Source organism: Haemaphysalis longicornis, unplaced genomic scaffold, assembly GCF_048455015.1.
Source record: "Haemaphysalis longicornis isolate Haplotype H1 unplaced genomic scaffold, Haemaphysalis longicornis Haplotype H1 scaffold_3, whole genome shotgun sequence".
Classification (NCBI taxonomy): domain Eukaryota; kingdom Metazoa; phylum Arthropoda; class Arachnida; order Ixodida; family Ixodidae; genus Haemaphysalis; species Haemaphysalis longicornis.
This window is the reverse complement of record NW_027526335.1, coordinates 28,178,102-28,197,563: the sequence shown is the minus strand read 5'-3', so window position 1 is coordinate 28,197,563 and position 19,462 is coordinate 28,178,102. Positions and strand designations below refer to the sequence as shown.

General features: G+C 46.8%; 1 protein-coding gene across 5 annotated transcripts in view; it reads right to left on the bottom strand.

Moving 5' to 3' along the window:
• LOC144174193 (polyunsaturated fatty acid 5-lipoxygenase-like) overlaps positions 1 to 19,462 on the bottom strand; it is a 72,532-nt gene that overhangs the window by 6,987 nt on the left and 46,083 nt on the right. For 4 of the 5 annotated variants that reach the window (XM_077702729.1, XM_077702726.1, XM_077702728.1 and 1 more), the window contains exons 2-12: positions 15,193 to 15,500; positions 10,099 to 10,356; positions 9,155 to 9,199; positions 8,786 to 8,911; positions 5,649 to 5,746; positions 4,917 to 5,049; positions 4,238 to 4,333; positions 4,052 to 4,148; positions 2,943 to 3,060; positions 2,346 to 2,438; positions 1,536 to 1,596 (exon numbers count right to left, since the gene is read on the bottom strand). In XM_077702729.1, coding sequence (XP_077558855.1) covers positions 1,536 to 1,596; positions 2,346 to 2,438; positions 2,943 to 3,060; positions 4,052 to 4,148; positions 4,238 to 4,333; positions 4,917 to 5,049; positions 5,649 to 5,746; positions 8,786 to 8,911; positions 9,155 to 9,199; positions 10,099 to 10,356; positions 15,193 to 15,432 — 1,365 coding nt within the window. In that variant the 5' untranslated portion in view covers positions 15,433 to 15,500. Of the gene's footprint in view, positions 1 to 1,535; positions 1,597 to 2,345; positions 2,439 to 2,942; positions 3,061 to 4,051; positions 4,149 to 4,237; positions 4,334 to 4,916; positions 5,050 to 5,648; positions 5,747 to 8,785; positions 8,912 to 9,154; positions 9,200 to 10,098; positions 10,357 to 15,192; positions 15,501 to 18,377; positions 18,496 to 19,462 lie in introns of those variants that run through there. The other variant, XM_077702730.1, reaches the window with a different exon arrangement.

The following is a 19,462-nucleotide window of genomic DNA, read 5'->3' as shown; positions in this document are numbered from 1 at the left end:
GTTTCCGGTCTGGCGCCACAAAATAGCGGGCATGCTGCCTGCTCGCAAGCGCGTGCTGAGGCTGGTAGGGTGTTTTTCAAGCAATAAACGTTTGTTGTCGAATAATCTGGTTGAAAGGGGAATATTTAGTTTGTCGCTCAAAACCCGCGCGCACTCAAAACACAAAGGAAACGCCAAAACTGTGCGTACAGGTTTAGGCATAGAAGACGTTAGTACACAGCGCCGATGACGGCGGATAGTCCCAGGAAATGAGAGAAGTAAGCCCCGAAGTTGACCCGCGACAGCCAATAGGACAGCCATGGCCGTAATTACGTCGTTTAGCTATGCCAGGGGTGCGTAATGAGGAAAATTGAAGAGAACGTGGTTGGCTTTTTCGCGTCTTTCACACCGATTTGCGCGCTCACCGCTTCAAGTGCATGTGTAATATTTGGTTCAAGTATTCCCGGCAGTGTAATCTAAACGTCGCGCAGGTTTACCTACACTGCTCAAAGAATGTTGCAGGATCCCTTTAAGTCTGCTTATGAGTATGGCCCGGCAGTAGTTATCAAGGAATTCCATCCTGCTACATCATATTTCCGCCTCTTTTTTTTCGTTTTTGGTTTTGTCGTCTTTTGGAGCAAATTACTTCTACAGGTAGACTGGCGATCCACACTTCTGCCACAGCTTCCTGGCAATCAGAGTTGGGCGCGCCTGGGATGCACCTGTTCTAATCCCGTGCCGTCACGTACACCTTGACGCTGCACGCGCTACACTAACTTTACACAACGCTGGCAACGTGAGCTGGTAGCGCACTCGGATCCTGCTCTGGATACTCGGGTTCAAATCCCATGCGAGACCTAACAAGTTTTTTGTTATTTACTCTCTACAGCGGCGGAAATTTCCGGCCCCTTGCAACAACAACGACGCTTTTTATTAGCACTGGGAACTTGCAGATCTCGCTTTAATAAATACTAGCAGCTAAATAACGAGTGATGACCCGAAGAGTCAATTGTTTGTCTTCAGCTGTTCCACACAGGGATCAGTTCATAATACGTGCCAGGCGAAGAAAAGGCGTAGGATTTCCTTTAGAACCAGACACTGCGGTGACCAAAGAACTCGAAGGAAAGCCCTGCTTTTTAAGCTCTTTGAACAGACAGTACTGCGCACCCCACCATTTTTTTAATAACAGGCGTGCCTTTACCCACATATAAGCTCGGAGGCTGTACAGATTGCACCAAGGCATTAGGTGAAAGCTGCGTAACCCAAGGTTCAGGAAGGAATAGGTTTAAAATTTTAAGGGTTCAATGAGTCAAGGTAATTGGGAAAGAAAGCCTTCAGGGATAAAACATTCATAGCGGCCGTAAAGGGTTATGCGTTAAGCTGTCTGAAACGAGAAGGCTGGGTTACGATGTCAGTGGTACACTTTAGCAGGAGAAATTCAGCGCAGCCGCTCATATGACACAAGTTAGTTGTATGCATAATTCTGGCTTTCAGGTGGGTTACGAAGTTGATTAGAGGATTTATTCAGCGTATTAGAGATGTGCTAATACACTCACCCCCCTAGAAGCGATGTCGTTTTCTGGGATTCCGTGAACATCCAGCTTCCAAACGTCTAAACTGTTGAGCCAGAAATAAATCCATAAGGTTCTTGAATACCAGTATATCATAATAACGACATACACAACGATTGTAAATGTTCCCCAGTTTTTAAAGCATTTGATTTAATCAAGCGCATTTTCTTCGTTTAGTGTCACAGGCATTCCCAACAAAAATTTCCTTTTGTGTTAAGCCATCTTATGTATTTGTTTAGGAACATACTGCAGGCCACGATCTTCCTTTAGAAACATAGGATTCTCCCATTATATTTTCTTTCATTTTTTTATGTTACACATAAACAGCGCCTTTGAGCTGAAACAAAACATTGGCAGACGCAATGAGCACAACAGGATGCTTTTTCTGGCCCTGTGAGGCAATAAAAATTACTGCAGACGCGACTGATTTCTTTGCTTGTTCCGTAGATTTCAGGTGTCTAGTTTGTTTTGTACAGTAACAAAAATGCAAAGGATATCTACCAACTTTCCGTGTCTGATGGAGTGACAACAATAAGTGTGTTAAATTGCCACGTGAGCTGAGTATTGGAAGGAATTGGTAGCTCGCAAAGTAGAAATAGGTAATTTCACAGGCGTGAATGTAAACAAACAGCGAGATCACAAAAGCGCCTACAAAAATATCACCCAATGAACGGACAGTGGCCCCAGTACTTCCCCCGTGATGATTTCGAGACGAAGTTGTAACGCGGTGATTAGTTTTGCCATCGTATAGGGCGAGAAACAAGACGGCCGCAGCTTAAAGCGTCCATTGCTTACCCTCGTCGAATGATTTCGAACATTCCGACAACTCCAACCGAGAGCGTCTTGTCCACCCAGCCTCCCGGGCTGATGAGTTTGCTGATGCCCCGTCTGAAACGAGCAATTCATACTTGCCTCAGTAACTTCAAATTACGACTTTTATTTATTTATTTATTTATTTATTTATTTATTTTTATTTATTTATTTATTTATTTATTTATTTATTTATTTATTTATTTATTTATTTATTTATTTATTTATTTATTTATTTATTTATTTATTTATTTATTTATTTATTTATTTATTTATTTATTTATTTATTTATTTATTTATTTATTTATTTATTTATTTATTTATTTATTTATTTATTTATTTATTTATTTATTTATTTATTTATTTATTTATTTATTTATTTATTACAACACGCGCTCATAAGCAGAAGTCACTCGGCCCGAAGGAGGTCGGGAATACACGGCCCACAAGATATCCAGCCCGATTTTCGCCTTAAGGCCGATACTTACAGGAGTCCAATGGCGGAGGTCAGTGCTGAATATCAGTCGTTATTAATAATGGCAAAAGGTATTGATAAAAGCGCGACTAACAGAGGGTGCTTACGAGTTGATGGCGATCAAGAACAGGAAGTGCGGCGCCATGAGCTTGAAGAGCGGGTGCGAGGGGCTCAGGTTTCTGTGCGTGCACACCGTGACGCCCTCCATGAGCAAATGTGTGAAGCCTGCGAAGAGTATACGGCAGGACAATAGTTGCAGTGGTTATATGACCAAGGTTGAATGCATCTTGAGTAGTGCCACGATTCTGCCTTCCAGCACCTGAACCTCTAGAAAAACAGTGATCGAGTGGTTGCAAGTAATCTATAGATTAGCCAAGACCATACCCTTCTGCAAGTTTGTCTTGTACATATATAGGACTACATTTCGCGCGCCTGCGATTCTGCCTTCATCGCCGGCCTCACGTAGCGCTACTCTGATGGCAGTCCAACGAAATTACGTCGAGCATCCCAACCAGCACTTATTCTTTCGTCCTTGGAGGCACCGTGTGGCGACAACAAACGCACGCGCGTGAATTTCCGCGCTTCAAGGTTTTGCGCAGGGAAAAAGAAAACGCCAACCATGCTTCGAAACTGAAGCGGTGACGTTGTAGCCACCGACTGGATGAAGCCAACCTTGCTGCACTGGGATATTCTCGCTGTCCGCCCCCAGTGATTGGCCATGTCCCCACTGGGGACTATGCACGACTGATCCCCTAGCAAAGGAATTTCATAGACCCCCCCCCCCCCCCCTTAATATTTACAGAACTTTTGTGCCTTTCCGCTACGCGGGCCGCGAATAGCACTCGAGCGCGACCCTCATGAAAGACAATGCAGCCCGCGCCAATCGCAAAGAAAGCGCGAGCATGCACCGCCCTCTAATGATGCGCCGTCCAATGCTTGTGCACAGAACGCCAGCATTAAGCGATGGGTGGCCCTGAAGTTTTGTGCCGACACAGAGTGATGCAAAACCCCCTAAAACCGTCCCAGTAATAGCTGCGCTGTGAAAATTTACCGACTTAATGTTTGCGGATAAGGCTAGGTACTAAACATTCTACAATGTTCGGTGCAAAAATGTCGGTTTCCAACAAGCCGTCTAGCTGAAGTACCATCACCCGGTATGCTTATACTATGGCAATTAGGTATGCTGATTCTAGCTTACGCTGATGAATGTACTTACCCAAATGCGAACACGACTGGTGGTAGCAGGCGTCCGAGTTGTTGTAGTACATCTTCGCAATTACCCACGTGAAGGGTGGGTCGGACGGTAGAAATACCTGGTTTGTATTAGGTATACGATGAAGACTCATTCTGATTCTCCCGAAAACGTCAAGGTAATACATCGAGAAGAAGCTTGAGTGCTTACCGGATTGTCGAGTGCTTTCTGCTGCCTCAGTTGAATAGCGATAGGCATCAGGTCATTCCTCTTGTTCAAAAAGAAGAGTGCCATAGAACCCCACAGCTGAAACATGCCGCTCTTTTGTGATTTGGAGCAACTTGCAAAAAAAATTAGCACTGGCTTAGCGCGGCTATGCCAGTATCTACGTAGCGTGAGCTAAGGTACAGCTGGTTATTCTTAGCTTTCCTGGTTGTCTAGGATTAGCTTGATTATCATGCTTACTGCTGCTTCAATGACACACACACACGGTATACGCATTATGTGACACCTGTATATTTATCAAGCGGCTCCGACGCAGCGTCACGAATCACCCCTGAGCTAAGCTGGTTCCAAAGGCGAACGCCGGTGTTGCTGCGGCGCACGAGCTACCAGTTCCACACCCGGCCACCCCTCGCATGATCATCAAGTGGACCGGGACGCCACGAGCGGAACGGAGGTCGGCGAAGACGTTGGGTGCGTGGGGTGTGTGAAAGACGCGGGGCAGCGAGCAACTGTTTTGTGCGCCGTGTGACGTCACTGCTCCTCGCGCATGCGCAGCACGGCTCTCCAGGAGCCACGCGAAACTGCTCAACCTCGGCCAGTGTAGCCCACGCTACAAAAACTAAAAACTTGGCCTGCGCTAAACACCGTTCACCAGCAGACTCACCGTTTCTTTTGTTGTTAGCGGAACACCTTCGACTATAGGGATGTCTGTCATAAAAATTCTGTTCTTCTGCATAGCCTCTTCGAGGCTCATTCCTTCCAAAAAAGGTTTCACCATGTACTCCTCTACGCCAAACCTAAAAAGACCGCCGAATCAATGAGTGGGAGGCAAATCACGGTAAGCTCCACGCTGGAGATATGTATGAACGCGTTAGAGACGAAATCAGGAAACCACGCAGAACAGCTTAACGTATTATTTGAAATAACCCAAAACACTGCGCTTACAAAGACATGTAACCCATACCGCTCAGCAGGTTGCGTTGGTATTAATACATAAACTTTCACTCTTGCCTGATTAGTCATTCCTAAAGAGTTGCAAGCATTTTAAAAACGCAGCAACATTTCAGAGTACACATGCAAAATTACAATTATGATACCCAAGGAAAAATTGCAACGTCAAGAACAGCCGAAAGAAAAAAACGCCCTTGGGAAAGATAACTTTTGTGTAAGGGATACACCTCTTTTATTAGTACAGGAACGTCGTAAACTTCGTGCACAACCTTAAACTTTACAAGATGATAAATGTTTTTGACGATCGAGGGATGATGACGATGGTATGTTAAGTATTTAAATGCAGTAGAAAAAAGAAGCGCGTCAGTAGAAAAAGAAGCGCGTGCGAGAGACGAAGAGTGAAAAAGGGAATCCGAGTAAAATTGCTTATTAATTAAGGACTTACTTTTCCGGAATAGCCTTGCAAAGCGTGATAAGGAAAGGGTTAACGCCTTGCACACGCTGTAGTCCAAACCATCGATCTTCATTCCAGTGATCTAAACACTGCGTAACGTAAGACGACATAAGAAGTCCAGTCCTCAATTATAGAACTCGAGCCAGTGAACAATAGCGGCAAGCCCGTAGCAATGACAGTAATGCAGGAGCTACGGAAGCCGAATACCCTAGTTTTGCGGACGTCAGCAATAATGTTCTTTCTGGTGTGCATACCTACATCCATGGCTTGGCAAACGTTCTTAGCAAATATTCTTATCCTAATTGAATATGGGCACATACAAACAGCCTAAATACTGATCCTAGAACATTCCGAGAGATAATCATAGATATGATTGCGTGAAATCTTGGGCAAATATTCTACAAAGTCGACAAGGCAAGTACAGAGTTGGTGCACTAGGCATTTGAAAAGGGCAATAAAATTCGGAAAAGGCACTGATCTTCAGTAAAAAATTGGCGGAGGCAGTCGTACGTTTCGGTCCTTGCCGTTATACACGTTTCATTTTCCGTCACTCAAAAATGATTTCATCCTAGCAATTATTGAAGATTTCTCCTGTGAAGCGAAACCCGTAGCACCCTTTCGGGTGACCAAGCCTATAGTGCGTACTCTGGCAAAGCGACCAATTCTGCCCATGAAAGCGTTCATTCGGTCTGCATTTTACAGGAGTGACCTGACGTTCCAAGGTCACTATGCTCTGTCGTTCGCGAAATGTCACCGGTTCCGCCAAACCCCCCCGCCTTTATTCTCCTGTCACTTAGGCGGAACTTCCATGCTGACAGACCCTCTTCAAGGTCACGTCGAGTTGCCTCCACCAACGCTTATTCTGTCACCAACGGCACCAACAGCCCTTCTTGAGGCACATGTGGCAGCGATGACACAAGCCAACATTACTTCTGCCGCAATCATTTTTTTTATAACGAGGAGGAAGCAACAGTTCGAGGCTGCTCCTCTCCTGGCCTAGGCGGGACCAACTACATTGTCTGGACGTCAGTGCGAAGCAGTGGCTTCTTACAAAGTTTAACCGTCCTTGGGTGTCCGGCCCTCTTGAATTTGAGTGGAAGCGTGGCTGAATCTCACCAGTTTTGAAACTTGGCAATGTTCCTGCTCGTATTGTTTCTTATCCGCCCATTGCGCTCCTCAGCTACCTATGGCAATGCGGAGCGCTGTGCGCTTGTAATGGGCACTGGCTGTCGCAGATGTCTGGATTCCGTAAGGGCCGGAGCAGCATTGACAATGTGATTGCCTTCGCAACTCCTGTGAAGTGCGCAAAATCTCGACAGCAGACACGCGTTACCGCCTCCATTGGCATCAATTCTGTGTGTGACTGTGCGCTTGGTGAGACGTGTACAAGCATTACGAGACGCATGTACGGCCGTATATGTGATTACCTCTCTGACAAGTACATCTACGTTTCGGTGGGAGATGGCGAGACATCCGTGTACAACGTGATCCCGGGAGTCTCTCATCGCGGCGTAATGAGCGCGGCTCTCTTTCTTTAACTGATCAGACAGACCTGATGACACTTGTGTGGTGGCTGCGCAGTCATTTGAAATTTCCATGTATGTAATAGATGTATGCGTACAGTGCTTAGCTCGAACCGGGTATGTTCTCTACACGAGGCTTAAGGGGGCGATCAAATGTTTTTTCGAAGTTTTTGTATAACGCGTTGACAGTGACAATAAAAAATAAAAAAAACCGGATGCGAAATTTGCCGTGACACATGGCCTTGAGATCACCGCTCATAATGACCTGCAATTGCCTCCACTAAGCCAGATGCCGCTAACTACCAATTTTCCAACGGCTGCTTGTGTACCGATACCATACGTCAACCCTCGCAGGTGTCTGGGTAGCACCTTTTTGACCGCCCTCTGACATGTACACTGCACATGAGGGTGTTGCGCAATTAGGCTACATTCATAGCCTGATCGGGCGCATATTCGGCGTGTTCTCTAACAGCGCTGGTGGGTGCTTCAACACCTCGCTGCCAAGGCAAAATGACGCCTTCTGCGGAGGACTACTCGGCTATCGTCTCTCAGCCCTGACTCCTCTCCCAAAAAGGAAGTTTGAAAGTCCTAGCGGAAGCGAAGGCTCAAGTAAGTTTGCCTAGGCGCTCCGAGAATCACCTGTACAGTCACAGCAGCCATGCCATGGTAGACGACTTCGCACACACGCACTAGTTTCGTGCGAGTTCAGGTTCCCAAACAGGCGCCCAGTACCTACCTGTGTAGGCCACATGACGTGGTGCTTGAACTGAAGCTATTTTGGATCCTGAGTTATCTCGTAAACAAGCCTCGCGATCTGGCACAGCTGCTTCGGTGTATCTTCACGGCACAGAAGTGTACAAAGTCCTTTGAGAAACGATGCGAGACCACGAGCATGATCGTGCGTATGCATCATTCCACATGTTTCCATTTCTTTCTTGTATTCTTTTATAATTCCACATCTTTACTTTTTTTTTCATTTTTATTTTATCATCTCGCGTAGCAAACTGAGCACAATTTCTTGGCAAGCATCGCCTTCTCCGTTAAAAATATTCTGCACGTGGAGCGCGAATACGGAACTGTGTGTGAGTGCTTTATTGATACAGAAAGTGGAAAAGAAGTGGACAGCTCGGGATATTTTGAACTCATTTGGGACCGAACTGGTCGTCCCTAATGTGGAATTTTAGCCTAACTCGACAGAACGTTCTAAAGGGATTGACTTACTAATTTGGCTGCGCTTTACACCGCGCTGGGGGCGTCACTTGCTGACACCCCCTAAAGCAATCCCCTGAATTATCACAAGAAGCCGACAAGTGCTTCGAAGCTTATTAAGCTGGGGTGATCGGGCGCAGCTTTTTCTTGCAGTGCAACAGCTCAGCTCATTTGAAGCTATTTGGTAATGTTGTCAACGGAGCGAGCGCAATGTGTGCGACAGGATCAAATACGCAGTACGCTACAGGCTCGGCTAACCGAAAAAAAGCGTGTTCGTTCAGTTAAGCATATACGTTGAACTTGTAGCGACGTTCACTATGTCTATTTTCCTCCCTTTCCATTTCTGCAGAAGCAACCGTGAGTCCACGGCAGTAGCGGGGATTCTGTCAAACTTACCCGTGGTTCTCCGAGACTGTATTTGTACACGCGCCTCAGGTCATCCATGGATTGCCAGTGAGAAACCTTGATCCTGATAAGTTTCGTCTCGACCATCATCCTCGCTTTCATAGACACAATGTCCCACTGCAAAAAAACAAATCACATCTGCAGTTAATCTTTGAAGCATTTTCATTCCATAAGACGCTTACTGGGTTTTTTCTAATGGAAATTAATAAAAAAAAGAGCCGAACATTATTCATAGAGCGCCGGTTGCTTTGACAGCAGGATAACAGAATAAATACGCTAGTGGAAACTGATAGCCTGAATTAACCTGATATTGTTTTAGTGAGCAAATGTGTTTACTGTGATTTTCAGTTTTGTGCCTACCTTGTATTCGTGGCTGAACTGCTCGTCCTCAGGAAGGCGATATGACTGAAAAGAGTCAGAACGTTACGAAAGAAAGCAGCGTAAGACGCACACGCTTTTTGCAAATCACGTTCTCACGTTGTCACACTTGCTGTGCAAAAAACTGATCGTTCAAGGGCGATTGTCGCAATGATCAGTTTTATTCAAATAGCCCCAACCCGCCGCAGTGGCTCAGTGGCCAAGCAGTTGTGTTGCTGAGCCCAAGGACGCGGGTTCAATCCCAGCCGTTACAGTAATTTTTCTTACGAAGACGTAAAACAAGTTCTTTTTTGGTGGCCTTTGAATGAAGCCTTTGAATGAAGCTTTTGGTGGCCTTTGAATGAATCGATTGATACGAGGGAAATTTCGCTCTAAGGGAACCACTCCCCTTATTTCATGAGCTACCATCACCTCGTTTAGCCTCTGTATCTTTATTCTTTATATCTTTTTCAAACGAATGACCAAAAGCCGATTGTATATTGAATAAACTTACGTATGTCAGTCAGTCAAAAATGACGGTTAGTGGAGATTTCGGCACGCATTAAAGATCCCCAAATTGTCGAAATTAATCAGGAGCGCTCCTGTACATCCCACCTCATAGCCCAGGCGTAGCATCGGCGCGTAAAAAACTCCAAAGTGTTAACTTTCCTACGAACACACTTGCTCGTAGTTACCTACTGTTAGAACACTCGTGACCGGAGACCTGATTTACGAAACCTGTTACACCACACCGCATCGTGTACCCACTCAGTCGGTGTACACTGCAATCCCTCTATTGAGGGAATGCGCTTATAACATAAAAGGTATGGGCTCGGCCGCCAATTCGTTCTCGGAGGCCAAGGAAAATTTTCGCGACGTAACGTGCTGAAGCGGCACCGCCGCCGTTGTTTCCCGTAGGAGTGAACGAGTAGCGGTAACCGACCGACCTGCGTGGGTCCCTCGGGTATCCAGGCCTTGTAGCGGTAGATCTTGCGCTTCCGCTGCAGCTCCCGGCGCCGCTGCTCCTGGTGCGGGTCGTCGTGCGCCAGGACGCAGTCGTAGAGCGTCACGAAGAAGTGAATGTCCGCGGGCAGCCACCGGTGGAAGGGGAACACGTAGAGCTCGCCCGAGAACTGCTCCTGCACCTCGATGCGCTCCACGAACCAGGCGTGGCCGAAGCCGAAGCTGTCCCGCCACAGCTCCACCTGGATAGAGCACAAAAGCGCCGGGCTCTGACGTCGTGCCTAGAGCCACCGCTGAATGCCATACTTTCTGATGCTGGAACACGGTCACAAATATTGCGCGGAATAGAAATCGAAGCATCAGTGAACTTCTTGAGGATCGTCCCTGAGAACCCAAAATAATAATAAGCACTTGAAAACAGGTAAAAACGCTACTATGCTACTTTAGTATCGTAAAAAATTCACGGCGGATTGTACACTGGGGATGTCGAAATGCTTAACACGAGAATGATGACGCTTTGCTTTAGCAGCACGATTCGCTGCTTTACCCACAGTGCCCCTCGCCACCATTGACTTATCCCTCTTCCTTTGGTGCCACGCGACCAGCTGCAACTTCAATGGTCATGGTTTACGGTAAAGGGTCAAACCCGCTTGAGAAAACAATATGGGCTTCCCGTGTCTACTCAGCGCCAAGTACAATAAATCACGAGAACATGCATTTCAGGAATTATTAGAGAGTACGCATAGTCTTCGCCGCCTCTGTTATGACTTATTAGTCTAACTTTAATCGGCGCACGATTTTGAGACCTGATTGAGAACGTACACGACTTCGATATACAGGGTGTTATGACGATAACTGCAACACTTTAAATTTTGTTTCGTGAGTGAACCGCTGCTCGGATCGCGCTCAAACTTCACACGAATGTCGCATTTTGTGGTCTATTTTGTTTGACACCAAGAACAACGACGGTACTTACCTCTTTATTCTGAAAATAACATTAAAAAATGATTTTCGCCTATGGGAAAAATGGCGGCCGATTTGGACGTAGGAGCCAGTTCCAGCGGATGATCATGATGATGATTGTTATTGGCTTCCCCTTTGTAGCGGGGTGATGACGTGTCATCTTACCAAAAAGTACCAATATACCTATGTTTTGTTTTATACTCTTGGTTTAATACTAGTTCTGCTTAAGGCAGGCACAAAAAACTTATTAGGCACAAAATACTTTTTTTTTCCTGTTACAGGTGGTAATTGTCCTGGGCAATATTCCCCTCTCTGCTTTTCGTCCACCCGCATTCTAATCTTCTTTTCGTTGCCTCGACAGCCTTGAAGTTAACTTCCTCTGTGCTACCCTTAAATCCTAGGGCTTCTGGAAGCCGAATATTTCCATCATGTAGATTTGGATGGATACCCTCCCATTCTAACACTGTGTGCCGCATAGTTTCTCTTTCTTTTCCGCAGACCACGCATACCCCATCATTTTGTGAATACTTCGCCCCAAAGCTCTTAGATCGCAAGCAACCTGTTCTAGACTCAAACCTGCTCTAGCAACCTGCTCTAGCTGATCTTGGAACGACCGCGCCACCTGGGGTTTGTAGAGCGAAAGAGCGAAACGGACGATGGGGATTCACGCTCCTTCCACGGCAGGAAGGAGGAAATGGGGTAGCAGACTATCAGAAAATGTGAAAGCAGGTTTTTTGATCGCCTGCTATCTCATTTGACTCCTTCCACGGTAGGAAGAAGCCAAATGAAGTAGCAGAAGAACAGAAAATGTGAAAGCAGATGAGAGAACAAATTCAGCGTTTATTGGCACCGTTGAACCGTGGGAATATTTTATTATGATTGGTATTAGCTGCTATGCAACTATTGCTGATCATCGTAAATTAGGGACGAAGGAGATTTCCTGATCTTCTGCTACCTCATTTGGCTTCTGCCTACCCAAGGTGGTGCCATCGTTTCAAAATCAACTTGCACTGGCTCGCACGTCCAAATCGGCCGCCATGTTCCCATAGGCAAAACCATTATTGTTTATTTGCAGAATAAACAGGTAAGTACCGTAATTGTTGCCGGGGTCAAAGAAAATACACCACAAAATGCGACCTTCGTAAGAAGTTTGAGCGCGAACCGAGCAGCGGTTCACTCACGAAAAGTTTTTGGTTTTCCAATTATCGTCGTAACACCCTGTATAGCACCCTTGTTATAACTAAATCGCTTTTAATCCTAATCTCACTTGATTCGAAGCTTTTCACAGTCCAAGGTGCACGGTCGGAAGGGTAAATCAACCCCCCATTTAACAAATTATCGCTTATAACGAAGTCAGTTCCCTGTCACCAGCACTTCGTTATCATCGAACGCGGAGTAAGGGTGTTCAAATTAGAACTTCTGCCACCTCTTGTCCTTTAGTTAGTGACCGTTAGTTGCGAATTGTGGTGGCCCATCTGGGTGTATGGCGCGGCTTTTTTCGCTCCCACAAACTACGCTTCGTGTCTGACAGAGTCGGTATTTAAACGACAAAAATTCCTCTTCAAAAGAAAAAAACAAGTCTGCTTCCACCATGGTTCGTGGTTTTGCCCCCATGGGAGATAATGTGCAGCCCAAAAAAAGAATACACCCCGCAAGCGATATTTTGTCGGGAGTTCCAGTGCTCTAGTGCGGGGCAAAGCAAATGGACAAAAAACGGGGGAACCTACACGGCGTTATTCATGCCTCGGAGCGTGCCCCGCGTCATTACTCCAGAGCATGTCAAGAAGCAGGAAAACCCGCATGCGGAGCCATTAACGACGACGGGGGAATTTGCTGCGAAAACGATTGCGAAACACTCCGGAAGGGCGTATTGTGCTGCCAGGATCTCTCTGTTCCAGAGAACAGTGGAAACACCAAAAACGTTCGCACATTATGCGGGGCACCTGACAGCTCAGATTCTGCCTCGTGCGTCATTTTTTCCTCTGAATTTCGCCGAGTTCGTCAATAACGAAATGTTGCGGGCAAACTGTTAGTCGTGGACCCAGGATGACTCTTCGGTAGCGTTGGCACGTGGATACTTTTTATGCGGGTCTGAGAGGGGAATGGCAGGCGCTGTAGGCTTGGTAGGGGTACTCTCCGGAGCGCTTGCGGTGGGCGATCTGCCTCCAAAAACTGCCTGCCGTTACTACATTTTTTTCCTAACTGCTATTCTATCTATCGTCTCTTGGCATGATTAGAACGTACTGATTACGGCGACGTACATGTAGAGCTAGCGCATAGATATGTTAACCGCGTCTTCTAAATTTCGCCTCCTAAGGGCCAACTCTCTAGCGGGAGTTGGCGGATAAATGATATCTACCGCTCTGCTACAGGACAAGCACCTTTAAAGTCGGCTTCATTGCTATACTAACATGAATTGTTTGGAATTCTTTTTTTTTTTCGGGCACTATATAAGCAGTTGTTTTTCATTGTAGGATGGTCCTAGGGCTTTTAATTAAACATGTACGTCGGACCCATACATACCTATTAAACGTTGTATTGCGAGCCCTTGTAGATTCGGCTTCCCTACTAAGCGCCACTGCGCTGCATCCGATACTTCTTTTTCTGGCGGAGGGGGCGGTCAATACAAGCAGCGTGATATAAAAGTATGAAGTCCCTTGGACATCATAACTTATTCGTAAAACCCCATGCATTCCTACAACGCGCTGTGCCCGAAGCCCCTTCGAAGTCGCCTATCACAAATCCACTACTACCACAAATGCATTGCATGGAAGATATTTTTTAGGGACAATACAAGAGGTATTGTATGGAAATTTTTGGACTCTATGACATCTTGTTACTAGCATATTCGTAGGTGGCGAAAATGTGACAACAAGCGTTACAGACGGCCAAACGGGTTTTTCGGTAATCCAAGTATAAAGGTTTTACGCCTTTTGTAGTTCTCTCAACAGGGTTACTTATAAGTGGACAGAGATTAAAATAAAATATTGCACCATCTCGCTAACCACATCGCGCGTTTCGTTCTCGCACGGCAGGACTCGACTCCCCTTCCGCGATGGGGAGCGGAGTCAAGGGGTGTCGAGTCCGGTCCTGGTTCTTGAGATCGACATATGGCGCGGCTGTTCGAAGGCGCCACGTTCATCTTGTCGACTCGGCTGGCGGTTCTCGAGTAGGTGAAAATAGTATTCATTGTTTTTCTAGAAAGCGTGTAAGTAGATAAACAAAATAGACCACCGTTGCCCCTCTTGGTGTCAAACAAAATAGACCACAATACGACACTTTCCCGCAAACTTTTGTTACACACGATGAAGCGATTTGCCCTGGAAAAAAATATGTAGACACTTATTCAATGTTGTAACACATTGTACATAACGCTGTCCGTGAGGCAACGGTAGCACTTTTGACACTGCGAGTGCATGAATTACTCCTTTATTTTGTCTCCACGAAACGCCTACGCGTGAACGTTATCACGAAAAACAACTTGAAATACCTAAAATACCCGCATCGCTAAGTGTATTTTATGTCTGAATGATGCGACCACCAATTGCGAACTAGCAACATCTATCTATCAGTGTAAGCCAAATTGTTTAGATATGCTACTACCAATTTAAAGGGACCCTGCAACAATTTCGATAAACGCTTTCACTCTTTCCTTCGCGTCTGGAAGCATTGCGAAAGCTACAGTTATCGCCAGCACGGAGCGGCACTGTGTGATTTGCTCGTCGCACCAGGTACGCCCTCCGTTTTTGCTTTGTTTTCGTGGCTTTATTTTTAAGGCTGCTATCGAAAAGCGTTCATTGCTGAAACTGAAGGAAGACTGGCCAACAGCCGGTACATGGCCTCAGTGACGTATTTCGGGCGCTCGAACGACGTCAAGACCGTGAAAGAGAGAAAAATCTTCTGAGCGAGTTTCCAAGTTGTCTGGTGGGCATAGAGCAGTAATTTTTGGCTGAGGCACTCTGCGACCCCCTTATCTAGGTGCTGGGTGTGTTGGGTGACTAAGTTCTGCTAGCATTTAAGATTTCAAAAAAAAAATTGAAAAAAGTGTTGCAGGGTCCCTTTAAATACACGACGACATGAAAAAGGAGTCGCAGAATAGCGAATGCGAAGAATACCTTTGCGATGGTTCCGAAGTTATGTATGGGCCTGACGGAGAAGGAGGACGTCTCGCCCCTCTCGTGGTCGTTCTTGAAGGTGTGATTGAGCGTGATGATGTCCGACTTGCGGCCGTCCATATCATGCAGCCGCATCCACACGTTGGCATCTGTGCCGGCCCCGTGGCGGTCTCCCGTGACCACCGACACCCGGTAGCCGCCGTCCGTCAGGGAGTCCATGCGCGCCAACACGGGACCCATGGCTGCTCGGAGGGCGGACGCCGCTGCGCTCTCTGTGGGGGACGACGACGGGCCGGCCCCGTCGGCGGCTGCAAAGACGAAAACAGAGTCCGCTCGTTAGGTCCGGAGGGGAGAACGGAACGGGACGTGTTCCTGATTAAGCCTAACATGGCGCCGGTGAAAATACAACGCCCTCATTTAAAGATGAAGGAAAAGGAATGCTTCCGCTCACTGCATTACGCCTACTGTACGGGAGGTCTCGGGCTTACGCGATAAGACAACAGCAAAAGAAGGATGCGGATATACTGGTGCACCTTCCTTTGTAATAGCGATAATCGGCTAACGTAGGCCTCAAGCGAAATACACTGCTGACCGTTAACGCGGTTTTCGGAAGGGTCTTCTGTCGAATGGCTTTAATCTGTGTGAGATGCCACGATTTCTGGTGCAAAGCTCGAACTTTGGCGAAAGTGGGGCACAAGTAAAACAAAGCGGCGTGTCCTGTTTGCCTTGTGCTCCATTTTTGCCAAGTTCGAGCTGCTTTCAGTTAAGGGCTTCTGTCGTGCCTGGGGACTCAGTATAGGCACTAAGAAGTTAAGAGCAACAACACACACTTGTGCGGGCAAATGACCCACTACGTTGCTACGATGTCGAAAGAGACAGTGCACGAACGTTTACCCGTTGTCACGAACCGAAAGGGTTCTTCTACCTCGGAGTCGAAATGAGGCGGCAGCTATGATGCGGACACGCTGTGCCCTGCAGGCAGGAGCCGCTGAGAGCGTGTGTTTTGTTTTGGCGAAAGACTACAGGGTATATATTCGCTTGCGCTCAGCGGGTCTCGAGCCACTGTCCCTTGCCGTGTTCTTCCTTAGCGTGACCAGATGGTATACCAATCAATGGAAGCAATAGGCCGTGACCAATGGAATCACTGCGTGCGTGCAGCGAACAAGCTTTTTCCCCCAACGGCCGGTATATCCTTCTCTAGTGACGTCACGTGGTGCTGCACACGCGTCAGTGATGTTCGAACTCTGCTATTCCTGCGGCCACTCATGAATCTTTAACGAACGAGAAGGCACAGCGGAAAGCGCACAGAGCCTGGGGTAGAACAGTGGTCTCGATAAGGAAGGGGTGACGCTGCAGGCTCGTGTCGCTCCTTGCGCCGGCTTTCAGACAGCTACTTTCCATCTTACTGTTTCGGGGTTCCGCTTGTTTAGATGGCCAACCAAAGCATCTGGTTGACGGCCTACAATTTCTTCATCCATATTACGTATTTCCTTGTGACTATTCAACGACGATACGTTCGTGAAACATCATTTTTACGGAAGCTATGTTCAGCGGAGAAGTTACAGGCCTGGACTGACCCTCAGTGCTGCCTAAGTTTTGGCCTAAACAAGTAAGTTGCGGAATTGCTTGCGTTCGGGCTGACCTCTTTGCATGCCCAATGTTGGAGAAGAATGCCTTGGCTGGAACAGAAAGACACAACGTTGTACTCCGCTTTCTTATCTATTTTTTATCCTCTCCTTTCTTCTGTGCCCTTTTTTTATTCAGTTCTCATCACCACTTTGAATATACAACTATAATTTCTGTTTTGGAGTTTGTGTGACCCGGGTGTGGAGAATGGAAAGGATAAGCTTTGCGCAAAGCGGAGGTCGGAGAATACCACGTGCTCGGTAAGTTTAAGCCATGGGATTAAGGTAACATTTAAAGAGCACAACGTTAGCAATTAGTGGATTTCGTCTGTGCCGCACAAAGCTTCGCTCGCATAAGTGTACTGCGGTGTTGGCCAAGCGCGTTGAGGCAAGCGCAAAGAGGGGAAATTTTATTCCGAGTTATCACGTTGAAAATTGCTTATAACGCACTAGAAGACACTACGCAAGTCCTAAGGTTGTGTTTTCGAACCCCGCCCCTTTTCTCCGTAGTTTGCATTACAATGCCAATTGCAGAGAATTCTGTCGTAAACGCTGATATTTTTGGCCAATAAATTCCGTTTTTTTTTTCTTTTCACTGATCTTGATCCAACTGGTACATCTCGTAGACACGCGCACTTATAATTCATTTATGCACTTTCATAAAAAAACAGTCGTAATAACAAGATTCTAGGGCATCTGAGAGAAATGAACGTGACAGGATTGATGTTATATGCCCTCGGATGTGGCGGGTCGGCTCTCTTCAGCGCGTTTCGCCCCTCCCTATGCTGAACTTCGGCGGCAATTACCGTGGGCGAACACATTTCAAAGCTGCTTTTGAAGTAGGCGGTTGAGTCCATTGCTTTGGACACCGCATAGATGAAATTCTGGGAACATGTTTCGCGTGGAAGTCCGCTGTCGCGTTGCCTGTATACAATTGCGCCAACTTGTTTCTATCGACTGGAACGGCACTTGTCCAGTGATGCGCTTGTGAGTTCTCATTATCCTCGCCATCCTTAGCGTCTTTTTATCTCCGGTTCTATAACGAAGAGGCTTCGCCAATCGCCCTTGTAATCACTACACTTACGCTGTTAGTGGAAACGTGCTTTGCTACATCTGCCATTGGCGCGCTCAGGTTACCCCTGTAGGTGCCAATACGTGTCTCTAACACACGTTTCTAGTGAAAGGCCACAGCGGATTTCCCACCTAGAGCAAGGGATCCGCCGTGGTGTTGTGGATGCATGCTCGCCACACAGTTTGGAGGCTTCAGGTTCAATTATGTCTTTTTCAATTATGTCAAGAGACCAACTAGCCCCCCAGATAGCTTTGATGATTCAGGTTCGGTTCCCAGACCGAAGGTTGCCCGATTTTCTTGTTAACCAAATCACTGCATTTTGTTCATAAAAGCTCTCCTGAGAATCTGGCGTCCCTACAGCCATTCTTCCGCGCCCTTTTTTAATTTTTTGAGCCATACCGACAACTTCTGTGGGCCACAACACGGTATTTTTGACTTACGGATTAACTAATGCCTACGCATACAAAAAAAATTAAAAAATCACTCACGGAGAAAGTTGCTTGTGTGACAAAACCACAGTTTCTTTGTGTCGCCTCGAGGGCATCCGTTACAATAAAGTAGACGTGAGCCATGCTATGAAACGACGCGTCGACTCTGTTAGCGTCGCCAGATCTCTCTCACAAACTACGTCCTTACGAAAGACATCCACATTCACGGCACGTGTCCCGCGCCGGGGAACAATAGGTTCCGTCCGATTGCAAAACTACGTCTAGCGTATACAGACGCCGGCAAGGCACCCCGCTGGAATGAAAACAAGCGCGACGGGGGTCACACTAGAAGCAACAGAGATGACGCCGGAATTCGCCTGCTTTCACGTGTTCGCGGGGGACATGTACACAGCTGCGGCGTTCCTGCACTACTGGGCACAGCGGGTGGTCCGTGCAACTCGTGGATCGACACGCTTCCTCCGACGCGGCTATTGTTTTCGCATGGTTCTAATTGGTTTGGCTGGAACTTCGACTTAACTGATGGTAAATTTAGACCCCCTTAACTATTTTTGGGTGCGTGCTAAATAAGAACTTTCCGCAATGGTTATTGTATAATCCGGACGCCATGTGCATGTGTATGCAACCAGGGAATACGCGTATACGCAGTGTTCACGACTTCGCGCATCCTCACATGCCCAATGAAGGGACTTTCTGGATGTTAGTTTTCCGAGGCTATAATCTATTGAGTGGCGATATAACATCGGAATGTTGCTCCGTTGTTTTTTGTGAAGATTAGAGACGATCCTCGTTACCTGTATTAGATATATTTTCGCACTGTGCCGGACTTTGAAAAAAAAAAAAAACACCCGCTTTTTAAACTGGGTTTCCGAATACTGAATGGCGATACACTGTTTGTTCGCGAAGGCTTGCCACATTACATTGATTGATTGTGGGGCTTAACGTGCTGACGCTGCATAGGCGTTCAGGCGGGCCGTACTGGATTAATTTTGACCGCCTGGGTATCTTTAACGTGCGCCGAAATCTCGAACACACGGGCATTTTCGCTTTTCGCCTCCACCTTTCCACATTATATGTTCGCACCTTTACATATATATTGCCCGTTGTCGTGCTGTTTCCTCGGTATT